At 36.6% G+C, this 22,749-nt stretch overlaps 1 protein-coding gene across 1 annotated transcript in view; it reads left to right on the top strand.

The window, feature by feature from the left end:
- The window catches only part of LOC114646877 (inactive carboxypeptidase-like protein X2), a 357,898-nt gene that overhangs the window by 122,360 nt on the left and 212,789 nt on the right, over window positions 1–22,749 (top strand). The window contains exon 3 of the mRNA XM_028795245.2: window positions 16,943–17,052. Within this exon, the coding sequence (XP_028651078.1) occupies window positions 16,943–17,052 (110 nt within the window). The remainder of the gene's footprint in view (window positions 1–16,942; window positions 17,053–22,749) is intronic.

The following is a 22,749-nucleotide window of genomic DNA, read 5'->3' as shown; positions in this document are numbered from 1 at the left end:
ACAGTAAAGGTCCCAGTACTGTGGCCTACGGAACACCATATTTCAGTTCTATGTATAATGATAGAGTACTGTCAGTACATCTCTGTACATATTGGAATCGATTTGATAAATAATAAACCTAGCGAGCACACTGCCTGTAAGCCCAACATCATTTTCTAACCTGTGCAGTAAAATAGAATGGTCAATGGTGTCGAATGCTGTGCTTAACTCTAACAACATAATTACAGTGGAGTTTCCTTCACCAGAGGATATCAGAATGTCGCTTACAACCCGAGTTAGTACTGTTTCTGTACTATGACCAGTGCAGAAACCAGACTGGAATTTCTCAAACAAATTGTAATGCATAAGGTGTGACTGAAGCTGATTGGCAACTACTTTTTCTAGTATTTTAGAGAGAAAGGTTAAATGTGAAATAGGTCTATAATTATTAAGTATGTGTGTGTCTAGAGCTGACTTTTTAAGTAATGGTTTAATTACTGACACTTTTACCTGGCATCAGGTACTGTGCCATGCAATAATGAACTACTGATCATGTTTAGAATAGATGCTGCAGGAACACTCATTGCACTTTTTACTAGATTTGTTGGCACTGGATCTAGGGAACAAGTAGTGGGTTTCATTTTAGAAATTAAAGTTAAGACTTCCTGCTCAGTTACAGGATTAAAATTACTAAAGTGCTGAATGCAATGTGAGACAGGATCTGCTAAGTTAGTATGCAGTTTGTACTGTGATGCTAAGATCTAGGATCTTATATTTTTAATTTTCTCATTGAATAAGTTCATAAAGTCTGTACTGCTAATCATTTGTTAATTTAGCCACTGTTCTAAACAGTACCCGAAGATTTTTATTATTGCCATCTGTTATTGTAGAATAGTATTCTGAGCGAGCTTTAAAGAGAGCTTTTTTATATTTTTTAACACTTTCTGTCCATGCAATTTGAAAGACATGTAGCTTTGTTGTTCTCCATCTGCACTCTAGATTTTAACACTCTAATTTAAGAGCTCAAGTGTTTTCATTAAACCAGGGAGAGTTTCTATGTGCATTGATGACTTGATGAAGGGGAGCCGCTGTGTTCAGAGCATCCCTCAAGGTCACATTATAATGTGATGTTAGCTGATCTAAATTGTTTTCCACGTTTACATTTGATGTTAACTGATCTAAATGGTTTTCCATAATTACACTCGACTTACTCAAAGTATCTATAAATTTTGAAGCAGAATTACAATCTAGATGTCGCACTGTCTTTGTTTTAATCTGTGAGTGCGTTGGCAAGGGCAGGACTAAATCAAATGTAATTAAGTAGTGATCGGAAATAACTTCATTTAATGGAGTAATATTTAAATTTTGAATTTCAACTTTGTAAGTTATATTTAAATCTAACGTGTGTTTATGATTATTAGTTGGACCTTTGACAATCTGACAAAATCCTACTGAATTTAACAAATAAGTAAAATGTTTGCTAAAAATGTCAGTTTCCACATCAATGTGTACATTAAAATCTCCCATCAATACTACGTGATCATAATTTATAGACAAATCAGAATCCACACTACGGCAGTCCTGGATTACATGCATGGACAACGTTACCAGGGACAGACACATAAGGATTTATCCCAAGAGGAAGCCCTGGATGATGAGGGAGGTCCAGAGTCTGCTGAAAGCCAGGAATACTGCTTTCAGGTCTGGGGATGGTGCTCTTTGCAGTATATCCAGAGCAAACCTGAAGAGAGGCATCCGAGAGGCCAAGGCAGCGTACAGAAGGAGGATAGAGGACCATACGAGGAGCAACAACACCAGGAAGGTGTGGCAGGGTGTTCAGCACATCACCAGCTACAAATCTAACAACTCTTCGGCCGCTGAGGGAGACACTTCTCTGGCAGAGGAGCTGAACATCTTTTTTGCCCGCTTTGAGGCAACACCAACAACAGCTCCATCACAGCCACCTGTTCAGAACAGCAACATACTCAAGGTGGAAGAGTGTGAGGTGAGATGGGTGATGAGGAAGGTGAACCCGAGGAAGGCTGCAGGACCCGAAGGTGTGGCTGGACGGGTGCTGAAAGACTGTGCGGATCAACTGGCCAGAATCTTCACTAGGATTTTTAACCAGTCCCTGTCCCAGGCCACTGTCCCATCCTGCCTCAAGTCCTCCATTATTGTTCCGTTGCTGAAAAAATCCATCACGAACAGTCTGAATGATTTCTGGCACTGTCCTCATGAAGTGCTTTGAGAAACTGGTGCAGAGTTATATCATCGCTTGTCTGCCAGCAAACCTGGACTCATTTCAATTTGCTTACAAAGCAAAGAGATGCACGGAGGACGCTGTGGCCACAGCCCTTCATGCTGCCCTGACCCACCTGGAGCAGCAGGGGAGTTACGCCAGACTGCTTTTTGTGGACTTCAGCACGGCGTTTAACACCATCCTCCCACAACGACTGGTGTCCAAACTGGCAGATCTGGGACTTCCATCACTCACCTGCAGTTGGATACTGGACTTTCTGTCTGGTCGCTCCCAGAGGGTCAGGCTGGGTCCCCACACATCCACTGCTCTTAGCCTCAGCACCGGGACACCACAGGGTTGTGTGCTCAGCCCACTCCTCTACAACCTCTACACATATGATTGTGTCCCCACTCACCATAGCAACAAGATCATAATCTTCACAGATGACACAACGGTGGTCGGACTCATCTTGGGCAAGGAGGGTGAGCTGGCATACAGGGACGAGGTGGAGCGGCTGTCAGAGTGGTGCAGAGTCAATAACCTGCTCCTCAACACCACAAAAATGAAGGAGCTTGTTATTGACTTTAGAAAAAATAAAACTGACATCCAGCCACTCATCATTGGCGGAGCCTGTGTGGAGAGGGTCCTGTTGTTCAGGTTTCTGGGCATTGAGCTGGAGGATGACCTGACCTGGAGTGCCAGCACCAAGAAGCTGCTGAAGAAGGTGCAGCAGAGACTGTATTTTCTGAGAATCCTCAGAAAGAACCATCTCCCGAAAAATCTGCTCCTTGCCTTTTATCACTGTTCCATCGAGAGTGTGCTCTCGTATAGACTGTGTGTGTGGTACGGCAACTGCACTTACTCAGAAAGGAAAGCGCTCCACATCATTCTCCCAATGTGCAATATAGACCTTAGGTCAACCAGTACAATTTGTATATTTAACCAGTGCAATTTGTATATATAACAAGTGCAATTTGTATATTTTGTAAAGTACTTTTATTACTATTCGGTTTGTTATTATTTTCTCTCTTCTTGTCTGTTTAACTCTTATGCATTACACCGAGTCGACTGTACCTTCAATTTCATTGTTCCTTTGTAAAAGTGACAATGACAATAAAGATCTATCTATCTATCTATCTATCTATCTATCTATCTATCTATCTATCTATCTATCTATCTATCTATCTATCTATCTATCTATCTATCTATCTATCTATCTATCTATCTATCTATCTATCTATCTATCTATCTATCTATCTATCTATCTAAAAGGTTGCTAAATTCAATCATGAACAATGAATATGGCCCTGGTGGTCTGTAGACTAGCACTATAATTGTGTTGAAATCTGTTTTAATATTTAAAATGAATGCCTCAAAGGATGTAAAATTTTAGAAGTTATTCGCATTGGACTAACCAATGTTAGCTTGGTACATGCTACTGTACGTATTTTGCACTCATTTGTTGATTTGTGCAGTTTTTTAATTGCAAGCAGAAATAGTTGTTTTTCTGTTTCTTTTTCGATCCAGACTATAGAACACCAGCCAAACACCTGCTTTCATGGAGCGCATCCATGTTTACTCTACCTCTTGAGCAGCACAAATGTGTGGAGGTCACAAATGACACAATTTCTACTTCTGACATCCCAGCTCCACTATACTGTATGACAAATGCACCATACAAATATGAGTGTGTTATGGTCAGAATCATTTATAATTTTTTCTGTAATTTTCAGCATGTTTTTGTTCCTATTACCTCCTTATAAGTGTATTCAAATATGCAGAATTCATCTTGGGGCTTTAAATATTTTTAGAATTTGTTTTTCTAGCTGTTAATGTTTTTCACATCTTTCTCAACTCTGTTTTCTTATGAATGCTGCCATTTGTTGGGCTGATTTCTATGATAATCATCTTGGGGGTGTTACCATCCTTAGGCCCAGGGGTGACCTGGGCCAGGTACAAGCCACTGGGCCAGGTGTCAAAAGCCTAAAGGAAGCAGGCAGCAGTCGGGAATCTCTCACCGTACTTTCTATCTTTTATTCTCCTTTACCCAGAGATATATAAATGCTTCAGTATCAACACGACAATCAGTTAAACAATGGAACATACCGATTTCTTTTGGGTAAACAATGTATTGTTGCTTACTATCAAGATGTACATATGCTGATTAAAGACCACTGTCCCCAGAGCTCGTTAATTTTCAAAGGAAGTAAATACAAACATTTTCTAAGAAAGCAGGCAGTTCTGTTATCACAAAACTGTACAGTATGTTGATAAGATACCAATCAAAGCAGTCTGATTTTTCAAAGCAGGTAACTCTTTTGTGAGACAGGTAAATATGGATGTCTTGTAGATAGCTACCAACAATAACCTGTAACAGGATTACTCAGGAAATTTGCCTTTTCATTTATCCCAGTCTCATACAAAAAAGTTGCCTATTGTCCCTTCATCTATTGGCTTTTCCATTTATTATCGACATGTGTTTTTTTCTAAAAGCAACACACAGAAGTGTCCTTTTTTTATAACACCAATTTTCAGCCCATTACAGGGACACAATGTGTTACAACATTGACACAATAAAGGTAAGTCCCAAGAATTTCTGGGTTATCTCCAGTTAGATTAAAAACAAAAGAAAACGTTCATTTTGATGTTTGTTTGTAGTGAATTCTAATTATTTAGACGCTGCTTTTATTTCAAAATAGGTTTTAATGTGTGTTTTGAAGAAAGAATTGGACAGATTTTTTGGTTTCTGAATTAGGCTTCATTCTCATTTATCTTCCAGTTCCTCAAAACTTAAAATAATCTGCCTCCTCTCTAGCACAGGCTGAGTAGAATTAGACTCTAGTGCTATGACTTTTGAGTGGAAGGAGACTTGGCTGGTAATTTGTTTTAGTAATTATTTGATTTTTTTTTTATAGATGTTTGTACTTGGTTTGATTTTGGTGTTTGCTTGTGGATTGATTTTTTTTTCAGGTTTAGGGTTGAGGTTAGGGGATGTGGTAGGTTGGTTAAGATTAGGCATTTACATTTGTTGTTTAAAAGCTGTGAGCCTGTACCATTGAAAAACGCTTACATCACCTGATGAAATTAGATTGGGACAGTGTACTGTTACCCCCTTTTATTAAAAATTGGGGATAAAGACTACTTTATAATTAAAAGTAAATAATACTCTATGGTAAAGGACATGTGAGAGTTCAGTAATTGAATCTTGAACAGCACAGAAAGAATGATGATTTGTAGCTAGGGAATCCATTCCCCGGGATTCCCGGACATTTTTCATTCCCGCATTCCCAGGAATGAAACTGCTGTAATTCCCGGGAAAATGAGAACAGCCATATATAGCATGTAAAAGTGTAAAAATCGATCAAGAAATAACAGAGTTATAGTTGAAAATTATTAAGGTGGCGCCATTACTGCCGCTTGCACTTCATCAGACAACAGCTTTGAACAGCAACTTGAAATTGCAATGCGTCAGTCTGTTGCATCTGCATTATCTGTGCCAAAAAAACTTGCCATCACAGAATGATGACAAGAAACTGGATGCATCAGTAAAAGCTGAAATGGTGTTGTTTAGAACAAGTGTATCAGTATCTGATGACTGTGCCGCCTACTCAGTGGAGGCAGAGCGTGCTTTCTCAGCGGCTGGCGTACTCTGCACGAAGGTGCGCTCTTGCCTGGACGACCGCATGCTCAACACATTGTGCTTTCTATGCTCTTATTACCGCAACTAAAGATACATGTACTTATATGACAGCATGAACTGCTTGTAGATAAGGTTAATTTTTTATTTGTGTCAACATATTGCAGTAGTTTTATTAAAAATAAGTGTCGCTCATTCTAAAACCATTCACATGTGAGATGCCCGTGCACTGTGTCATCCCGGGAGCCCAGGATTCCCGGGAATGACATGCGGGATTCCCAAATTCCCGGGAATTGTTTCCCTATTTGTAGCTGTTGAAACTGAGGATGAGATTTTTTCCCTTTCACAGTCTGGACAGTTATTTAGAGTTTCACACTCCTATATTTTGGGTGGATTAAAAAATGAATAAAGATGAGCAGCATACCTACTGGAAGCCTGTAGCTAAGAATACCTGGGGTCTTATTTATAAAACTTATCATGAATTCAATCATGAAAATATGTTTATGTCAAAAAACTGGAAAATATGTACGTCAAACAAAATATCTGATTTATAAAACGTGGTGTGCACACATTTCTGCATAATTTACCTTTTATAAATCATAATCATCTTGCTAATGTGCGTAAGTGAACAACCCTCAAACCCCACCTGGCTGTCATCCTGAAACAACTATATATGAACTATGCTAATCAACGTCATTCTTATGCAGTTGCATTGCTGCAGACCTCCATTGGCTGGTAGAAGAGCCTCTAACTTGATGCATCAAGATACTGCGGTCTGCATTTGAGAAGTCCTATGCTCCACTCCAGAACTGAGCAAGCAAGAGTATGTGTGGTATTATAGCGTTTCTCCTCTGCGTTCCAGGATCTGAGTAGATAACCACTATCATCTGGCACATGTAATGATATGATGGCTGAAAAGTGTAGGTCCTATAAAATGCTAAGGCTTCTTTACCTTTTCTTACCAGCTATCACATTCAGCACAATCAACACACACAAGTCAATTTTACCTTACAATAAATGAATGATGGGTTGACCGAGGCCACCTATCCATGATGTTTCTCAGTCTCATCTTGGGATCAAAAATGGCTTCTGCATCATTCTTGCTAGGTGCTTTTGTTGCAATATGAGTGCAGTCAATTTACCTAATTATGATAGGAAAACCAGACACTTCTGCAAATTGCCTTTTTATTTGGGCAGAAACATGTTATGTTTTATCTATGTAGGCACACACCATACAAAAACTGAATGTGTCAGGTTTATGGCTTCCAGAATTGCAGGCATGACAGAGCTGAAGATTGCCTGAGATATTCCTGACCTTTTGGCCAGTTCTCTAAGACGTGACAACAAGTAGCTAATATAAACTAAACGAAGAACCAAAACGTTCTTCAGTGCAAATTATCATTATTGGCCCTCTTAAAGGAAACTAAAATAAAGGCTGTACATCGTAGTCATCACTTTTGAGGTTTAATGTTTGTCACATCAATGCGCATTATAATAACGGTTCGTTAAGTTACGCAAATTCTCCCATCAAGTTTTCTTTTATAAAACTTGACTTTTGTGTGGAAAGCTGAGTATGCACATGTCAAGCCTCTTTTTGTGTGTATGCAAGCTTTATAAATCTGATGCCTGGAGACTGGGAGAGTAGGAGGAGTGCTGATAAGTTAAATAGTAAAAAGTAGAAAATATTGAATCACTATGATGTAATGGTGCCCGTTTACTGAAAGAAACCAGAAAGAAATCTTCAGATGCTAACATATTTCAATATTGCTTGATACTATCAGAGTATCAGTTTAATTTACAAATCTCTTCAACTCTTAATCTTAGAAATGTATTTTTGGTTGTTGGTTGTGCATTTTCCATTATTTGCAAAGGATAAGTAGTCTCTGAAAGTTACATAGAACTTATAATAGGCATAATGCTCCTCCACTGCAACAGTGTGTCAGCTTTAAAGTAAGCAAACTAAAAGCTGAAAAGCAGAATAGAGGACTTGAACTCTTGACAGTGGAGGCAGTTCATCTTCATTCTAAACCTACTGCAGTAGAAAGACTGCATTTCAATGACACAGGCAAGCTTATTCCACAGAGATTTTATACCTTACACTACTAGTACTAATCAGTATTCCTGAAAAGCTCCAAGGAATCTGTAATCTTTTCTTATGAAAAAGAATAAATGTGACTTAATGTCAAGTTGTAATGAAGAAGGAAGAGCATTTGGAATGGTCTGTTTACATGCATTAATTAGACACAAAATTCTGTTTGGTCTCCATCTAAATCCTATTAATAGATAACAAGAATCTTTTTAAACCCATAAAATACAATAAATTTAACTCCAAATAAAATAAGGTGGTTTGAATTTGTGTAAGCCTATTAATTTGAGCAGACATTAAACAATTGTAGCATACCAAATAATCCTGCCAAAATCTTTACTGACGGTATTCGTTTCCTGAAGTGCCTGTTTTTAGTTATTTTAAAATCAACTTATATAACTCTAAATATTCACTCATTCTGTCTTGGCCAACATCAGCTAATTATATTAATAGGTTTTGGAATCTTTGTTATCTGCTAACATTTATTCTTTAGAAGAATAGCCCAAGCAAGCACAAATCATTTTTTGACAAATGATAATGAATCATTGCACAACCTTAGATTGCTTAATAGAAGACAAAAACAGAGAAACGTATTTTGTCACAGGTATAACATTTGTAATCTGTCAGATATAAATAATATATTACAAGTTAACTTTCATGTCAAGTGTAGATTTAGTGACAATACAGAGCTGTGCCTTGTGAGTTTTTCTTATTTTTTGAATCATTCATTTTGAACTAACTTACGTCCATTATTATATTTCTCTACATAGATATCGTCTTTTATTGCGACAGACTCCAGTTGGTTCACATTAAAATGAAACATCTATGCTGGCTTGTGATCATGTCAAAATCAGTTAATGTATAAAATGTTTCTGTTTAATTATAATGCCATACAAATGAGCAATTTAATTTTCATGACTATAGTATGGTGATATACTGAACTGGTAAAATGGGTTGCTCAAGAGTCCTTCCTAAATCATAATCACAATGAGAGAACGCCAAAGTAACAACTAAAAAAGGGCAACAAAAACAAAAGTACAATTAAAGGCAGGTTAAAAGTATTAACAAGGGTGTAAAACAATAAGAATAGTTATTCATAAGGGCCTAACTGAACTAAGAAGGTCCCTAACTGTTACATGGGAGAGCTGGTGCGCTAACCTTTCTTCTTTTACACTCCTTAGTTTCTGTTAGCAGACCCCTTGTCCAAACTTCACCTCCCAACTCCAAGTTTCATGGAATGAAAAAGGAAGGTCTTTCAAGTTGCATCACAGTAAGCCCCTCTGGGGTCTGGTGGTGCTATCATATGTTGACTTCTATTGGCTTGAAAAACCTTAAACGCATTCCTAGGAGTTTTCCTTTTCTTTTTCAATGCCTAATTGACTCCTTGCTGTGTTGGGAGTACCTTCTGTTGAGTATCAAGGTTAAGAATACCTATATAGTGTAAAGCTGGTCACCTTACTATTCAAAAATTTCACTATACTGTATATGTATCGGAAATGCTTGTTTGTGGATTCACTCTTTAGAACTATTCCTCTTAGTCCTTAATTATATCCTTTTACATAAATAGATATTAAGTCATTTACAAGGTCAAGGTTATTTCTGAACAAAAGCTAGTATCCTTTCCTGGGAGCCTTGACACACTAATTTCACATGTTAAGACTTTGCATGAATTCTACCGATCTAAAGCAATGGCTTAAAACATCACAACAGCCTTAAATAAGATTGTTGCTAATGCAAGTGTGAGATTTAACAATTGCCTTAACTTTCATCCATTAACTGATTCTGTTAGTCATACTAACCAAATGCTTGTATAATTCAGTTGCTTGTGTAGCTGTTCCACAGTTTGTAGAACTGCAGCTGGCATAGGCACCAACTTGTGCCTAGTAGCGAGATTCAACATACCTCTTATTGCAGCCGGTCAGGAGGCTGGTAAAGATCTTTAACTCCAGCCTGAAAAACTACCTTCATACTGCCATTCAAAAGACCAAAAAGGAGCTTGATGACTGACTTACAAAGGTGGATAAGTCAGGTTTACCTTGTAGAAATAAGAACTGGATCAATCAACATGCCATCTGACCCAGAATCTTGTGGCCCCTGCTGATGAATTCAGCCCAAATTAGTACTGTGGAGTCCCTAGACAGAAAGATCAGCTGCTTTGTCCTCTGTTGGCTGAGTTTACCATTCAACCTAAGCAGTGCTCACTGTACGGACACAGTAACATCTTGCAGCACCCTTTTAGAGGCCTCACTGAAAAGCTTAAGGTTGCACAAACAAGTGAAGCTCTCCAGTACAGAGATTCGAGGTCTTGAAAGTATCAGCAGCTGGAGTAGAATTATGAAGAGGGAGGAAATGGAGAACAGAAGAATTGGTGGAGATGACAGAATCCTGCTTAAGGCAGAAAGCTCTAACAGGAACGGTGTGCTGGACCTGCCTTCTTTCCTAAAACTCTGGCATAAAAGGCCCAAGGTGAAGACAGACACCATCTTCTTCAGGAAGAAGTCCAAACCACTGTGGAGGAAAAATGAGCGAGTAGGATGGTGGGACTTAGGCAGCAGGAAGAATAGAGAAGTTAGAAGGATGCACTCTGATGCAAGATAAGCTGAGAAAACATCTGGCAGGCAGACCTTGATCGCTTTCAGTTCCTTGTCAAAGCTGTCTATGATACCCTCTCAAGACCTAACTTAGTAACTAAAGTTAGTTACTAAAGTAACTAAAATTTCCAGAACACTTCACACAAACACTCAGCCCAGATATGATCATCGTTTCAGAGGCCACCAAACATTATTGATGATACTCGAATTCACAGAAGTACACATGGAAGAGACTAATGAAAAGAAAGAAAGAAAGAAAGAAAGAAAGAAAGAAAGAAAGAAAGAAAGAAAGAAAGAAAGAAAGAAAGAAAGAAAGAAAGAAAGAAAGACTGCACAGGCTGAAAAGTGTATTGGAGTTTATGCACTAAGTAGCTGTCATCAAAAAAGAATAAAGTCTGTTGTAGGGATCTGTTAGGATGCGACACTGCTGTTTTCGTAATTTTTTCCTTGCTCTTCTCAAAACAATCCCACTGCTCCTTGTATGGTGTAACCTGCTAAGCTGTTGGGGCCTGACTGCAAGATATTTGGGCCTGTATGTCTGTGACTAGATTGAGAGTTTCACAAAGAAGCATGGAATTTTAAGTTTGTTTTTATTGGCAAAAAACATGAATTTTGAAATAAGGGAAATTCTCTGTACAAAGTATAAGAATGGGAAAAGATGCCATGGGGTATGGCCAGTGCTCAAGCTGCTGCCCCCGCAACCCGACCTCGGATAAGCGGAAGAGGATGGATGGATGGATGGATATGGCCAAATTACAAAGATCGCAAATTTGTGTAGTATATTTAAAGAAGTGCTCATATTAAAAATATTTAAAAAAACTTTGAACTTCTAGTATTCTCAGTTTCTTAATTATGTGAATGAAGTTGACATAAATCATTAATGGATTGTTCTTATGGGTGTGACAAATCCCTGCTAAACTAGTGTGGAGGTATGCTAGGCTTCATTTCTAAAATGTCTACTGTTCTCAGAAACTAGAGTTCTAATGCTGAATTAGCCCTGCTTAAATTTCTCACTTTTATTTAAATGACATCTTATTAAATATGCTGCCTAAATCTAATGTTATGTCCATTTGATGGTTTACCTGTTAGAATTTTTATTAGTTCCTTTTCTGATGTGTTTTGTTAGAAGATGCTTTAAAAATGTAATGATTTTTAGGACTCACTAACACAGCACTGCTTCAGACTTGCTTGGCATGAAAACCCACATTTTGCTTGTTCAGCAGATTTCAAAGTAAATCCTCCTTCAGATATTTTTTGATGCATAAATGTTCTTGTATTTTCATAGCTTCCAGCATTGTGTCAACGTAGGCACAAAAAACTATACTTGCATTTAGCTAAGCTTTGGCAGCCAACAACATTCCACTTTCCAAACTGATTTTTAATGAACAAACCTACTTTAATCATTTACCAAACTGCTTGTGTCCACAAAAAATGTGTGCTGTATCTCATAGTGTTAAAGTAAATATTAAGCACATACTAAAAATGCTAAATTAGCGAAAAAAATACTACTACACAATTTTTCCAAATTGTGCTTAATTTGTTCTTTAATTTTTTTATACAAAGATTTATTGTAACAATCCTCTATCCAGGACATTCAGTATATCCAAAACTAAAAAAATCTCTACTTTGTACAGTATATAAAAGAAGGGGAACAACTGAATCTGATTTAAAATAACTTGATGTTTATGCAAATATTATTTACTAGCTACAATACCTGTCAAGATATGTAATAGAATAAACCCTTGCCTTATGTGTATCTTCAGTGCCTTTCCTCTGCATCAGCGTGTGTTTGAACCTCTTGTCACCGGGGTTCCCTCTCTAGAGTATATTCCTGTAAAGCTGGCTTCTCAGATTCTGTCACTATTTTTGAGGCACCTTTCTTGACTCCTGCCCAGCTTTATACTTCTGACTTTGAAGTGTGTTCCTTTACTCCTCCTTGTGTGTGTTACACTCACACTCTATATTCCTGTCACCAAAGCCAAACTGACCAATCACACCAAAGCCAAACTGACCAATCAGATTGCTTAGAGGGACCGGACACACAGACCTTAATGTTTTATTATATAATAGATAAGTATAAAAAAAAACATCGTTGATTAAGTAATTATAACAATTACTGTGGCAACCCCTAATGGGAGCAGCCGAAAAAAGAAGAAGACCGTTGAAAGCAAAATCAATGTAGATTAATGATTAATTATTTAATGAGAAATTAACAATGTTTATGTCAAAATCAAGTTGGCCAGAAAAAAATAAAATCTGCTCAGTTTATTCTGAGTGGTATATGTTTGGCAACTTAAATATTGGATTAATCTATGTTCAAAATACCCAAACAAGTAAATTCTTCAAAACTGAAAGACACTTCTTATGCAGAGCTATCAAAATTCTTTATCTGGAACAAGTCATTGCCCGAGTCAGTGAATCTTTCTTTAAAAATGTATTTGTGCAAATGAGTCTCTACAAGGTTCACATTATAAACAAAGGCAGATAATGAAGACTAAAATTAACATCCTTCACTTACCTAAAAAGAATGTGTTCCCTTCTTGCATTCCCCATATAAAGATATTTCAGATGGATGTCATACAAAATGTCTTCAGTGCTGTACTATAAATACACAAACATAACTTTATATACACCTAAGCTTGTTTCTACATTTCATATATTAGAAACTTTCTGTTTCTACACCAAATGCTCAAAAGTATTTTGTTAAGCTTCATTTTAAACACTAAATCCTTCTTTTATTTTTACTTTGTCTGACTCTCAGCCAATCTCACTACTCTTCTTCTTGTTTCTGGCAACCAGCTATATACAGTAAACTGTAGCATTTGTGTTGCACAGATAACGCGGAGATATTCTTCTTCGACAGTCAGACCTTATTTCAGACAGAAAAAGAAGACAGATGTCTCTAGAGATAGCTTAAAAGCATAAAATACAGCTTAATAATTCTTCAGGACTAAGGTAACATCACCAGCTTTTATCCTCATTCACTACAATACAGCGTAGCAGTTGGCAGAACAGCTTACCTGTAATGGAACTGAATAGCTTCAATCGTTGTTTGCAACATCCTGTAAAACAGAAGCTTCAAACAGGAAAGACACTTTTTATTTCAGAAGCAGAGACTTTTAAAGATGCAAGTTATTTACTACAGTGAGAACCAGGACTTCATGCAGCAGTGAAACTAGCCATAAATTTCAGTTAAAAAAATATATCTTTTCTGAAATGGCAGCCTGTGAAGGAGTTGCCAAAGTCTCCAAAACCTTTTCTCTGCGAGTCACAAAACACATACATTTCTCTCTCTCACAAAGGACTATATTTCTTTCATCAGCCCTCCAAGATTCTCTTTTCTTCACTTTAGAAAAGAAAATCTTAGACCAAATCAATGTGCTCCTTCAGCATGGCCAGCCTCTGCCAGTCTCCCAGCTAATGGGTGGTGGAGCAGGCTACACTCTCATACATTTGTAAGATGTGCTCAGACACTACCAGATCCTGACAGTTTTGTAGATCTTGTCTTGCACCAGGCAGTTTACCCTTACATCTCTCTGTTATAAGGGTGAATTTTTCTGCATACAGGGTTATGGGATATATAAGTTTACCTTCACAGCATTAGCCACAAGCGGAACCAAACATGAAGAGTTCTCTCATCCATCATTTCCACATACAGTACTTCCAAACTCCTTTGCCCCAAACTGAAGTAGCTAACTAATCTAAAATTTAGAACTGAGATCTGTGCAGAAAACCAATATATATAGAATGAGCAAAATCCACACAGAGAAAAGATTGTAATCATTGTGGAGTGACTGTAACCTTTTTTTGGTTACAGTAACCCTAACTTTGTATGTTTTAAATACAGATTTAAAGAGTTGTCGTTACTGCAGGACATTTCCTTCCAGAAGTAAAATACCACCATAGATAAAGGCATATTTACAAGTAACATCTCTCAATGGCAACACTGAAGCAGAAAAAATAAATTAGCTGTAGTGTAATAGGGGTCGCTTTATAGGGCCAGAGAGCTTTTTATAAGGTACTCTTTTTCTGTTTAGTGAACTCTGTGCTCCATGTAGCAAGTAAATCCACTCTCTTAGTCAAATTACACAAAGCAGATCCTCTGTCTGCCCATGTGACCATTTAAGCGTTTTATGTCAAGTGTTCATATCACTTCACTGGAGCCGTGTTTCATCATTATTGACCTCTGAGGGTCACCATCTCTCCACAGTAAATGTACGCAGGAAGTCCTGTCATTAGATATTTGCACTTATTAGGAATTATTGAAATTATTTGGGTCCAGTAAACTCATCTTCCTGGACCTCAGACCAATGTTTTTTTAAGGTAAAATGCATGCTAAATTCACAAGATGATAGTATTTTGCCTGGCTCACCAGAATTTTCTTGGTGTAGTTCAAATCATTTCTCAACTGATAGAAATAATTTACCCCCTGTTAATGGATATTACTTCTCCTGTTTCATTTTCAAAATTAAGGTGCTCCATTCTTAAAGTTACAATTAATAAAGATGTACTGTTAACTTATGAAAAAAAGAATTATATTTCTATATTCAGCTATCATTAGAAACTAATACACATATCATTGGATTGTTGGCAGTGTTATATGCTACAAATTCAGTTTAATATTACTTTTATTTTTTTACTGTATTTTTTTTTAAATATTATCACATTTAGAAAAGTAATACTTATTTGTTGTTTCATGATTTAAGGACTCTATTAAAGATCTGAATGCAATATGGCTAAGCAAGTTACAATGAGAATAAAGGAAATTTTTCTTTGTTAATCTGACATCTGACTCTTTATCCACTGGAATGCAGAAAACACTAATAAATTTTGTTTTGTCTGCAAATGGTGCTGGCTCTGTTACAGAGACAATATACTCTGTGTCTGAGATAAATATGCAAGAGATTAGGAAAAATCAATCATTCTTTAATAATGTCCTTCTCTCTGTCTATGGTGAACAGATTGATTTATGAATGCTTTAGGCCTTAATCAAAATGAAGAGTATTAATAAAGTCTCTAAATTAATGCCTTATGGAAAAATTCCTTTCTGTTACTATCTCAGGTAACCAAAGTGTTTTTTTTTTTGTAAATTAGTAGATTTTAGTGTATTCATTCATTTCATTATTCAATCTTCTGATGCAGGCCATATTCAGTATGTCAAAACCTTCAAACAAGAACACGTTTGTTTGCCTTTCATACTTTATGAATAATTTTGAGATTTAATTTCCTGATAGATTTTCGTAGAAATTAACACAACTCTAGCTCTAAAACCATAACAATGACTGCTTTGTAGCCCTTTGCCAGTTGATGCGGATTTCTAAAAAAGTCACATGTTTTAATTCCTGTTATTCTGTAATAATACAGGTTAGGTGGACTAGAATTGCTAAATTGGCCCTAGTATGTGTATGTATGTTTGCCCTGCAATGGACTGGTGGCCTGTCCAGGTGTAGTCCCTGCCTTCTGCCCAGTGCTTGCTGGGACTCACTCCAGCTGCCCCATGACCTTGCACTGGATAACCAGGTTAGGAAGATGGATGCTTGAGCTACAGACGTCCACAGAGGAAATGCACATCAATACTGTGAGGCCGCAGGAGGCACTACAGCCAAAAACCTGAACCTTAACTTAAGCCTTGGGTCACTATGACAGCTAGACCTAGAAGGTATAGAATTCTTAATCAGTTTTGACATTTCAGACAATCTGACTAAAATGTTAAATGACATACAAGAGGACGGGGCTATGAAAACTCACAAATTGTAAGAGATTTAATCACTAATGATTAACTGGTCATGTAAAATTTGTTTTGTGTCTGATGTAAAGTGAGCAGGTCTGCAGACCTGACTGATCAATGAACACTGTTAATAGCTGATAGGCACTTAGCATATTAGGGTATTGAAGCACGGACAATGGAGAAGTCTGAACTTTGATGTGCTTCTAGAAATTATTTTTAATGCAAGCATTCTTGTCACTCTAGCCTCTTTTTAGAGAAAACATACAACAATGTTAATTCAGTTTTTGATGACTTGCAGGCAGTATTATCTGGTTGGGTTGTCCATCAGGAATGATGCTAACCTTAACAGTACAACTATTTGCAGTATTTATCTTACTGTTTTGTAATGGTATTCATTAAGAATGTTTATGTTCAAAGCAAACGTTACAATCATTTGCTTATCTTGTTTCCTGAAAAATGTACAAAGGGGCTAGTTAGACCTAAGTATGGTATTTGTTTTGGCTGTATGAGCCCACATTTTTTTACTAATTCTAAAGTTTCTTGTTTTCTTACTCTTACTAAAAACTGCTTTTGATAAATGTAGGTGAAAGAAAAAAATGGAACCACTAGAACAATAATGTGATATTAACTATTCCTCTTTCTGATATATAAATTAATATACTTTTTTCATTTTTTTTCACAGAATGCCCCCCATTGGGTCTTGAGACACTCAGGATTGATGACTTTCAGCTTCATGCATCAACTGTCAAACGTTATGGCCTGGGAGCACATAGAGGACGGCTTAATATTCAGGTGTGTATTTTGAGAGTCCATTTTAACCCATGCCTCCTTATTTATAATTGCATTAAAAGAAATACTCCACACAAAAAAACATATATTTTTTTGTGTCTGTTGCTTACCCAGTGTTGTTTATAGAAATGGTCAAGAAAAAAATATTATCTTCTCTTTCATAGCGAATGGAAATCACAAAGATTATGATACAACAGGCTTCAATGGGGGCCAAAGGAGGCCCAATACTGAACAACAGCAAACAATATTAAAACATCAATGAAAAAATGATCAAGTACATCGACCCCACATAAAAGTGGGAAAAGATGAAGAGGAAGAAGAAGAAGAAAAAAAAAAAATTAAATTACTCTTATTGTATAATCTACATGTCTGTTATCCAGTTGTATGCTTACAGTGTCCAAAATACATGCATGTTTTGCAAATTTTGTTAAATAAAATTCGAGGGATTGAGCATTTGAACTGAAGATGTGAATCAGCCCCTCATACATTAGATACAACCTTGTCTTATGTTCAAAAGTTCAATCCCATCTGAATGAGCTTCATATTCATGCACTACTCTGATTTTAAATTAGTCTTTATTTAACATTTTTGTAGCAAAAGTGCGTGCATTTTAGATGTTCTTTGCATACAGCTAGTAACAGAGAAAAAAAAATTGATGGAGGATTCCTTCAGGATTATTTTAGTGCACAACTACTAATTAAATATTCTCACAATAGGTTTGTTGAAAAATTTTATACTTCTTATTCTTTAAAGGAGAGAAACAGCATGTGTCTGTGATAAAAAATAATTTAGAAACTATAAATGATGCTGACTTAAAATTGACTGTATCTGGGAAGGCTGTGGGCATAAACATATCAAAGTATAGCAAAAGTCACCCCAACCTTGACAAAGGCGAATCTATAGATAGAATGTTGCAATATTCGTAAAAGTTATTTGTAGAGACATATCTGAAGATGTGCATCTGTGTAAGTATCAGAAATGGTGCAGTTTTAAATAACAGATGTTTCTGCTATAATTACTAAAGAAAATAATGAACTTATCAAATCTTACAGATTTGATTTTTTAATTTGACTTGGATAGAATTAATCGTCAATTTTCATTTAAAATAAAATATTTTTTTCATGTCAAAAGACAAACAAATACTATGTTAAAATCTCTTTTATATATTTCTCTTCTGGTTCGTCCTGCTTCCACTTCAAAACTGGTCCTGCCAACACGCAGCCAACATGGCATTTCTCGATTCCTATTCGTCCTCTTCCAAACACTTCCCCACGCTGCCTGCAGCTCTTCTTTAAAACAGGTCCCACCCACACGCAGCCGACACGGCATTTCTCGATTCCTATTTGTCCTCTTCCAAACCCTTCCCTACGCTGCTTCTGGCTCTTCTTCAAAACCGGTCCTGCCCACACGCAGCCGACACGGCATTTCTCGATTCCTATTTGTCCTCTTCCAAACCCTTCCCCACGCTTCAAAACCGGTCCCACCCACACACAGCCGACACGGCATTTCTCGATTCCTATTCATCTTCTTTCAAACCCTTCCCCATGCTGCCTGCGGCTCCTGTGTCTTTACAACAGCTTCTTACACAGCAAACATCAGAAGCTAAAAATTATCGTGAACACATTCGAGAATACAACTCTTCTCTAGCATTTGCTTCCATGGGTGCACAGATAACTCAACCTTCTGGCCATGGACCATACTGTTTTAAAATACATGGGCAAATTTATCACCAAATCTCTCCACTATATGCTAACACTTTTACCTCTCCAGGATATGGACAGTTTTATGTTTTTGATACAGCGCAAGCTACTGAAGTACGCTTACAAAATAAAGCAAACTCTGCATGCAGCGAAAATTTACTTCTCCAGCTAGATTCCATGCTCAGAGCCATCAACCCCTTCGCTAAATCATACAAACACATGCATGAAATCACACAGTCCAATCCAACAGCATCTGTACAAATGGTTTTCAAGGAAAAACCTAGGCAGGATTTATGACAATACAATGCCTCGACATGTCACACCGATGTTGCAGCGATTTGCATCTATCCCATAGGCAACTCCTGTAAACAGATTTCCACGCTCAATATGAATTGCGATCCTATGGTTTACCCACTTTTATTCCCTTACGGAGACATTGGCTGGCACAAAGATTTACAACATGTTCCCGATAAAAGAACCGCCAAGAGAATAAGGCTTACTCAATGCCAATTTTACGCGTACAGATTAGCAATGAGGAATACATTTAGTATTTTGCATTCCTGCAGCAAACTATTCCAACAGTACGTTGTAGATGCGTATCTTATAACAGAGGGCGCGCAGCTCAACTATCTCAGATTACATCAACAAGATCTGCGCGTGGAACAATACAAAGGACTATCAGACGCACTGCAAGCAAACATTGAAAATAACAATGTACATGAAGGCAAAATGATTATATTACCATCCACATTTCCAGGAAGTCCAAAGTACATGCAACAAAACTATCAGGATGCCATGGCTATAGTACGTAAATTCAGAAAGCCTGATTTATTTATCACTTTCACATGTAATCCTGCTTGGACGGAAATTCTACATGCACTGTCGGATACCCAAAGACCAGAGCACAGACCTGATACTAGTCTTCAGCCACGGTCAGTTGTATGTGGCTTTTTCTAGGGTTAGATCTTTCGACTCATTATCTGTCTTCTCCACCAAAACACCTATGCACAACTGCGACTTTCAAGAAGTATTTATTTCTCCTTGATTTCTGAATTCCTTTCTCACCGTTTTCCATTCCTATTCTTACACCGCCGCATTCTACGGCGGGCGTCGGCTAGTATAATTTAATCTCATATTGCTTAAGCATATTTTAAAGATATCTTACAATGTATATAAATTTATTATGATGTCATTCTCCTATATAAAGGGGCAAATAGTTTGAGTAAGGAGTCAGCCATGAATAACAAAACCGTTGGAACAGAATCAATATCCATGGATATTACATTAGATGGTGAAAAGACTTCACATCCTACACACACTTTTGAAAGTCTTTACAAGGGTTAGGGTTGCCAGAACATACGGTATGCTTAAATTAGAAATAGCTGCACCTGTTTTAAGTATTTAAAATGTATCTCTCTTAACTTCCTAATTATTATGTAATGGCAAAGGGTTATTTATTAAAAATCCCAAAAATTTCATAATTCAGGCATCTGTTGTAACTTGGTAAATCAACTAAAGAAAATGTGTCTTTTTCTTGGATATCTAGTATACTAACAGGCTTCCTATTCAAATTTAAAAAATGTCAGCTCTTAAGTAAACACAACTTTGCATTGAGCAAAAATGTGGGGGAACGACAATCATTTAAAACAGTTAAAGTAGACTTGAGGAAACTATGTGTGTGTGTTTTGTTTTCTTAATGGGTTACTCATATGTAGCTTGTTTCAGGGTGGTGATGGAAAGTCATTTATATACTCTGTGTCCAAAAGAGCAAATAATTAATATAGTTTACCAAGAAATTTTGGACATCTTGCTTTTCTTATGCCTAGCAGAATAATTACATTTTCATATACACCTGGACAACACTGGGTATTTCCAAAGGTAATGAACTAAACAAATGTAGAGTTACTCCTTACCAATTATTGTTTACAATGTGCCCATGTTTAGAATTTGTTAATTAAATAACTTTTAATACAATACCAAAGATGATTATTCACAACTGATTCAATACTTTGAATTGTGTTGTCAAATCCTCAAATGTACTTTATGCACCTAATCTTGGTATAACTCTCTGGCAAAAGGCAGATATAACATTAATAAGAGTAAACAGGTTGTTTAAATATCTTTTTTATCTTAAGGCAGTTTATGTCCCTGCTTAAATACTCATGATAAAGTTTACCCATAATCCAAAACAAAAAAATGCCTTTTGTGCAAGCAAAGCTGTGCAACAAATACACTTCAAAAATTTGAGTATTAATAATAATATTAATGATAATGAAGAAAAAAGATTGCTTTACATAATAGCAGCAAAATCTATCCTGCTCAGTTTACTCATACCTGAACATTAAAGTCTTACAGTAAATGGCATGAATGTGATCCAAATATCCTAAGTGTTTACTATTGTGTTCTAAACTATAACCTTCTAAGCTTTGACCATAATTAAAAGAAATACAGAAAATACAGTACTTTAAAGAGGACCACATGAAGGCATTGTTTAAAATTTCCCTGCATAATATTGTTTCAACATAATGGTTAGTCTTACAATTCACAGTTGTTCTGTATAGTATAACAATGAGCTACTTAGATTTAATATCATTGCGGCCAGGCTTACGCTTTTTCTTTTTTACTTTCCAACTGCCAAGTAAAAGCTGGAAAAACTTACAGGCAGAAAAAGTTTTCTTTTGATAGGTATTTGGAAGCAGTTCACTTCCTTAATGCCTCTGGCAAAGACTCAGAGCCTAGAAGAATTAGTTTTAAAGGTAAAAATTTCTGAGGTGCCTAGAGAAATGTTTCATATATATATATATATATATATATATATATATATATATATATATATATATATATATATATATATATATATATATATATACAATTTAAAAGTTTACAAAACCTGCATATATACATATATATCTGTGGCCGGGTGCAGGAGTAACAGGTTGAGTAACCAAGAAAAGTTGAATGTAAATGTCCAAAGCAAACTCACTCCTTTAGGTTGATAAGGAAATGGCCACTTGGGCACAATAATAAACAAAAAAATAAAATAAGCTTTATGGCTATCAAAGCAATAGTCATTCTCTGGAGCTCTGTCCCGCATATCGCTTTAAGTGCAAAATGATGCTTCCTTAAAGGCAACCAGGCTTCTTAATGTGCGGGGAGAAAAGAGAATGTTAACAAAAGCACCCCATCTTGCATCAGTGGGTTTTCAGATACCTCGATCAAGCACGTGAGGAGATCCTCCAATGCGCATGCATGACAATATCATATATACTGTATATTTCCTTGGATTTCTGTATGTCTAATCATTTTCCTCTGGCAATGATTCCTGATAGGAGTCAAAAGCTTAGCAATAAAAAACAATTTTAAGATATGTGTTTCATTTTCATTTCCAGTTACAAATATGCAAACCATATTACAGATCTTTGCTTCCTCATATATATATACAGTATATATATATCTGTACAGTGCATATATTCAGACTTTGCAATCTTCTTTGCTTGATTTAATAACTATAAAGTAAGAATAGTTCCAACTTTCACAGAATACATTCTTTCCATGGAATCACATCAAATCAGTATTAAATGGTACTTGTTGACTTCCTGACAATGTTGCCAGGATAGAAAAAGACCCCCTCACGGCCCCAGGTTTGAGAATGTTATGTTAAATGTGCTGTAACTTGAGACAATTTACTGTACAAGAATTTTTTTAATACAACATGTCTAAATATACCACACCCAACCCAAATCACTGGCTACAGAACCAAAGTGTAGTGTACACCTTCATAATCAGTATTTCTCACTGTAGCTCTTGTTACAGGAAACACATAATATTAGAAGCAATGGAAGAAGTTCATTTTATAATATACTGTGTGTGAAAGCAAATGCATAAACTTGTTTAAACTAAAATGTTGCACCTAACATGGTGAACGCCAAATGTATAAAGTTATGGCAAAAATCAATTCTATATAGTAATGATGATAGTAATAAATGCCAGTCCATTGCTC

The sequence above is a fragment of the Erpetoichthys calabaricus genome, chromosome 2 (genome assembly GCF_900747795.2).
Source record: "Erpetoichthys calabaricus chromosome 2, fErpCal1.3, whole genome shotgun sequence".
In the NCBI taxonomy this organism is placed as follows: Eukaryota; Metazoa; Chordata; class Cladistia; order Polypteriformes; family Polypteridae; genus Erpetoichthys; species Erpetoichthys calabaricus.
This window is presented reverse-complemented; position numbering and strand designations above follow the sequence as displayed.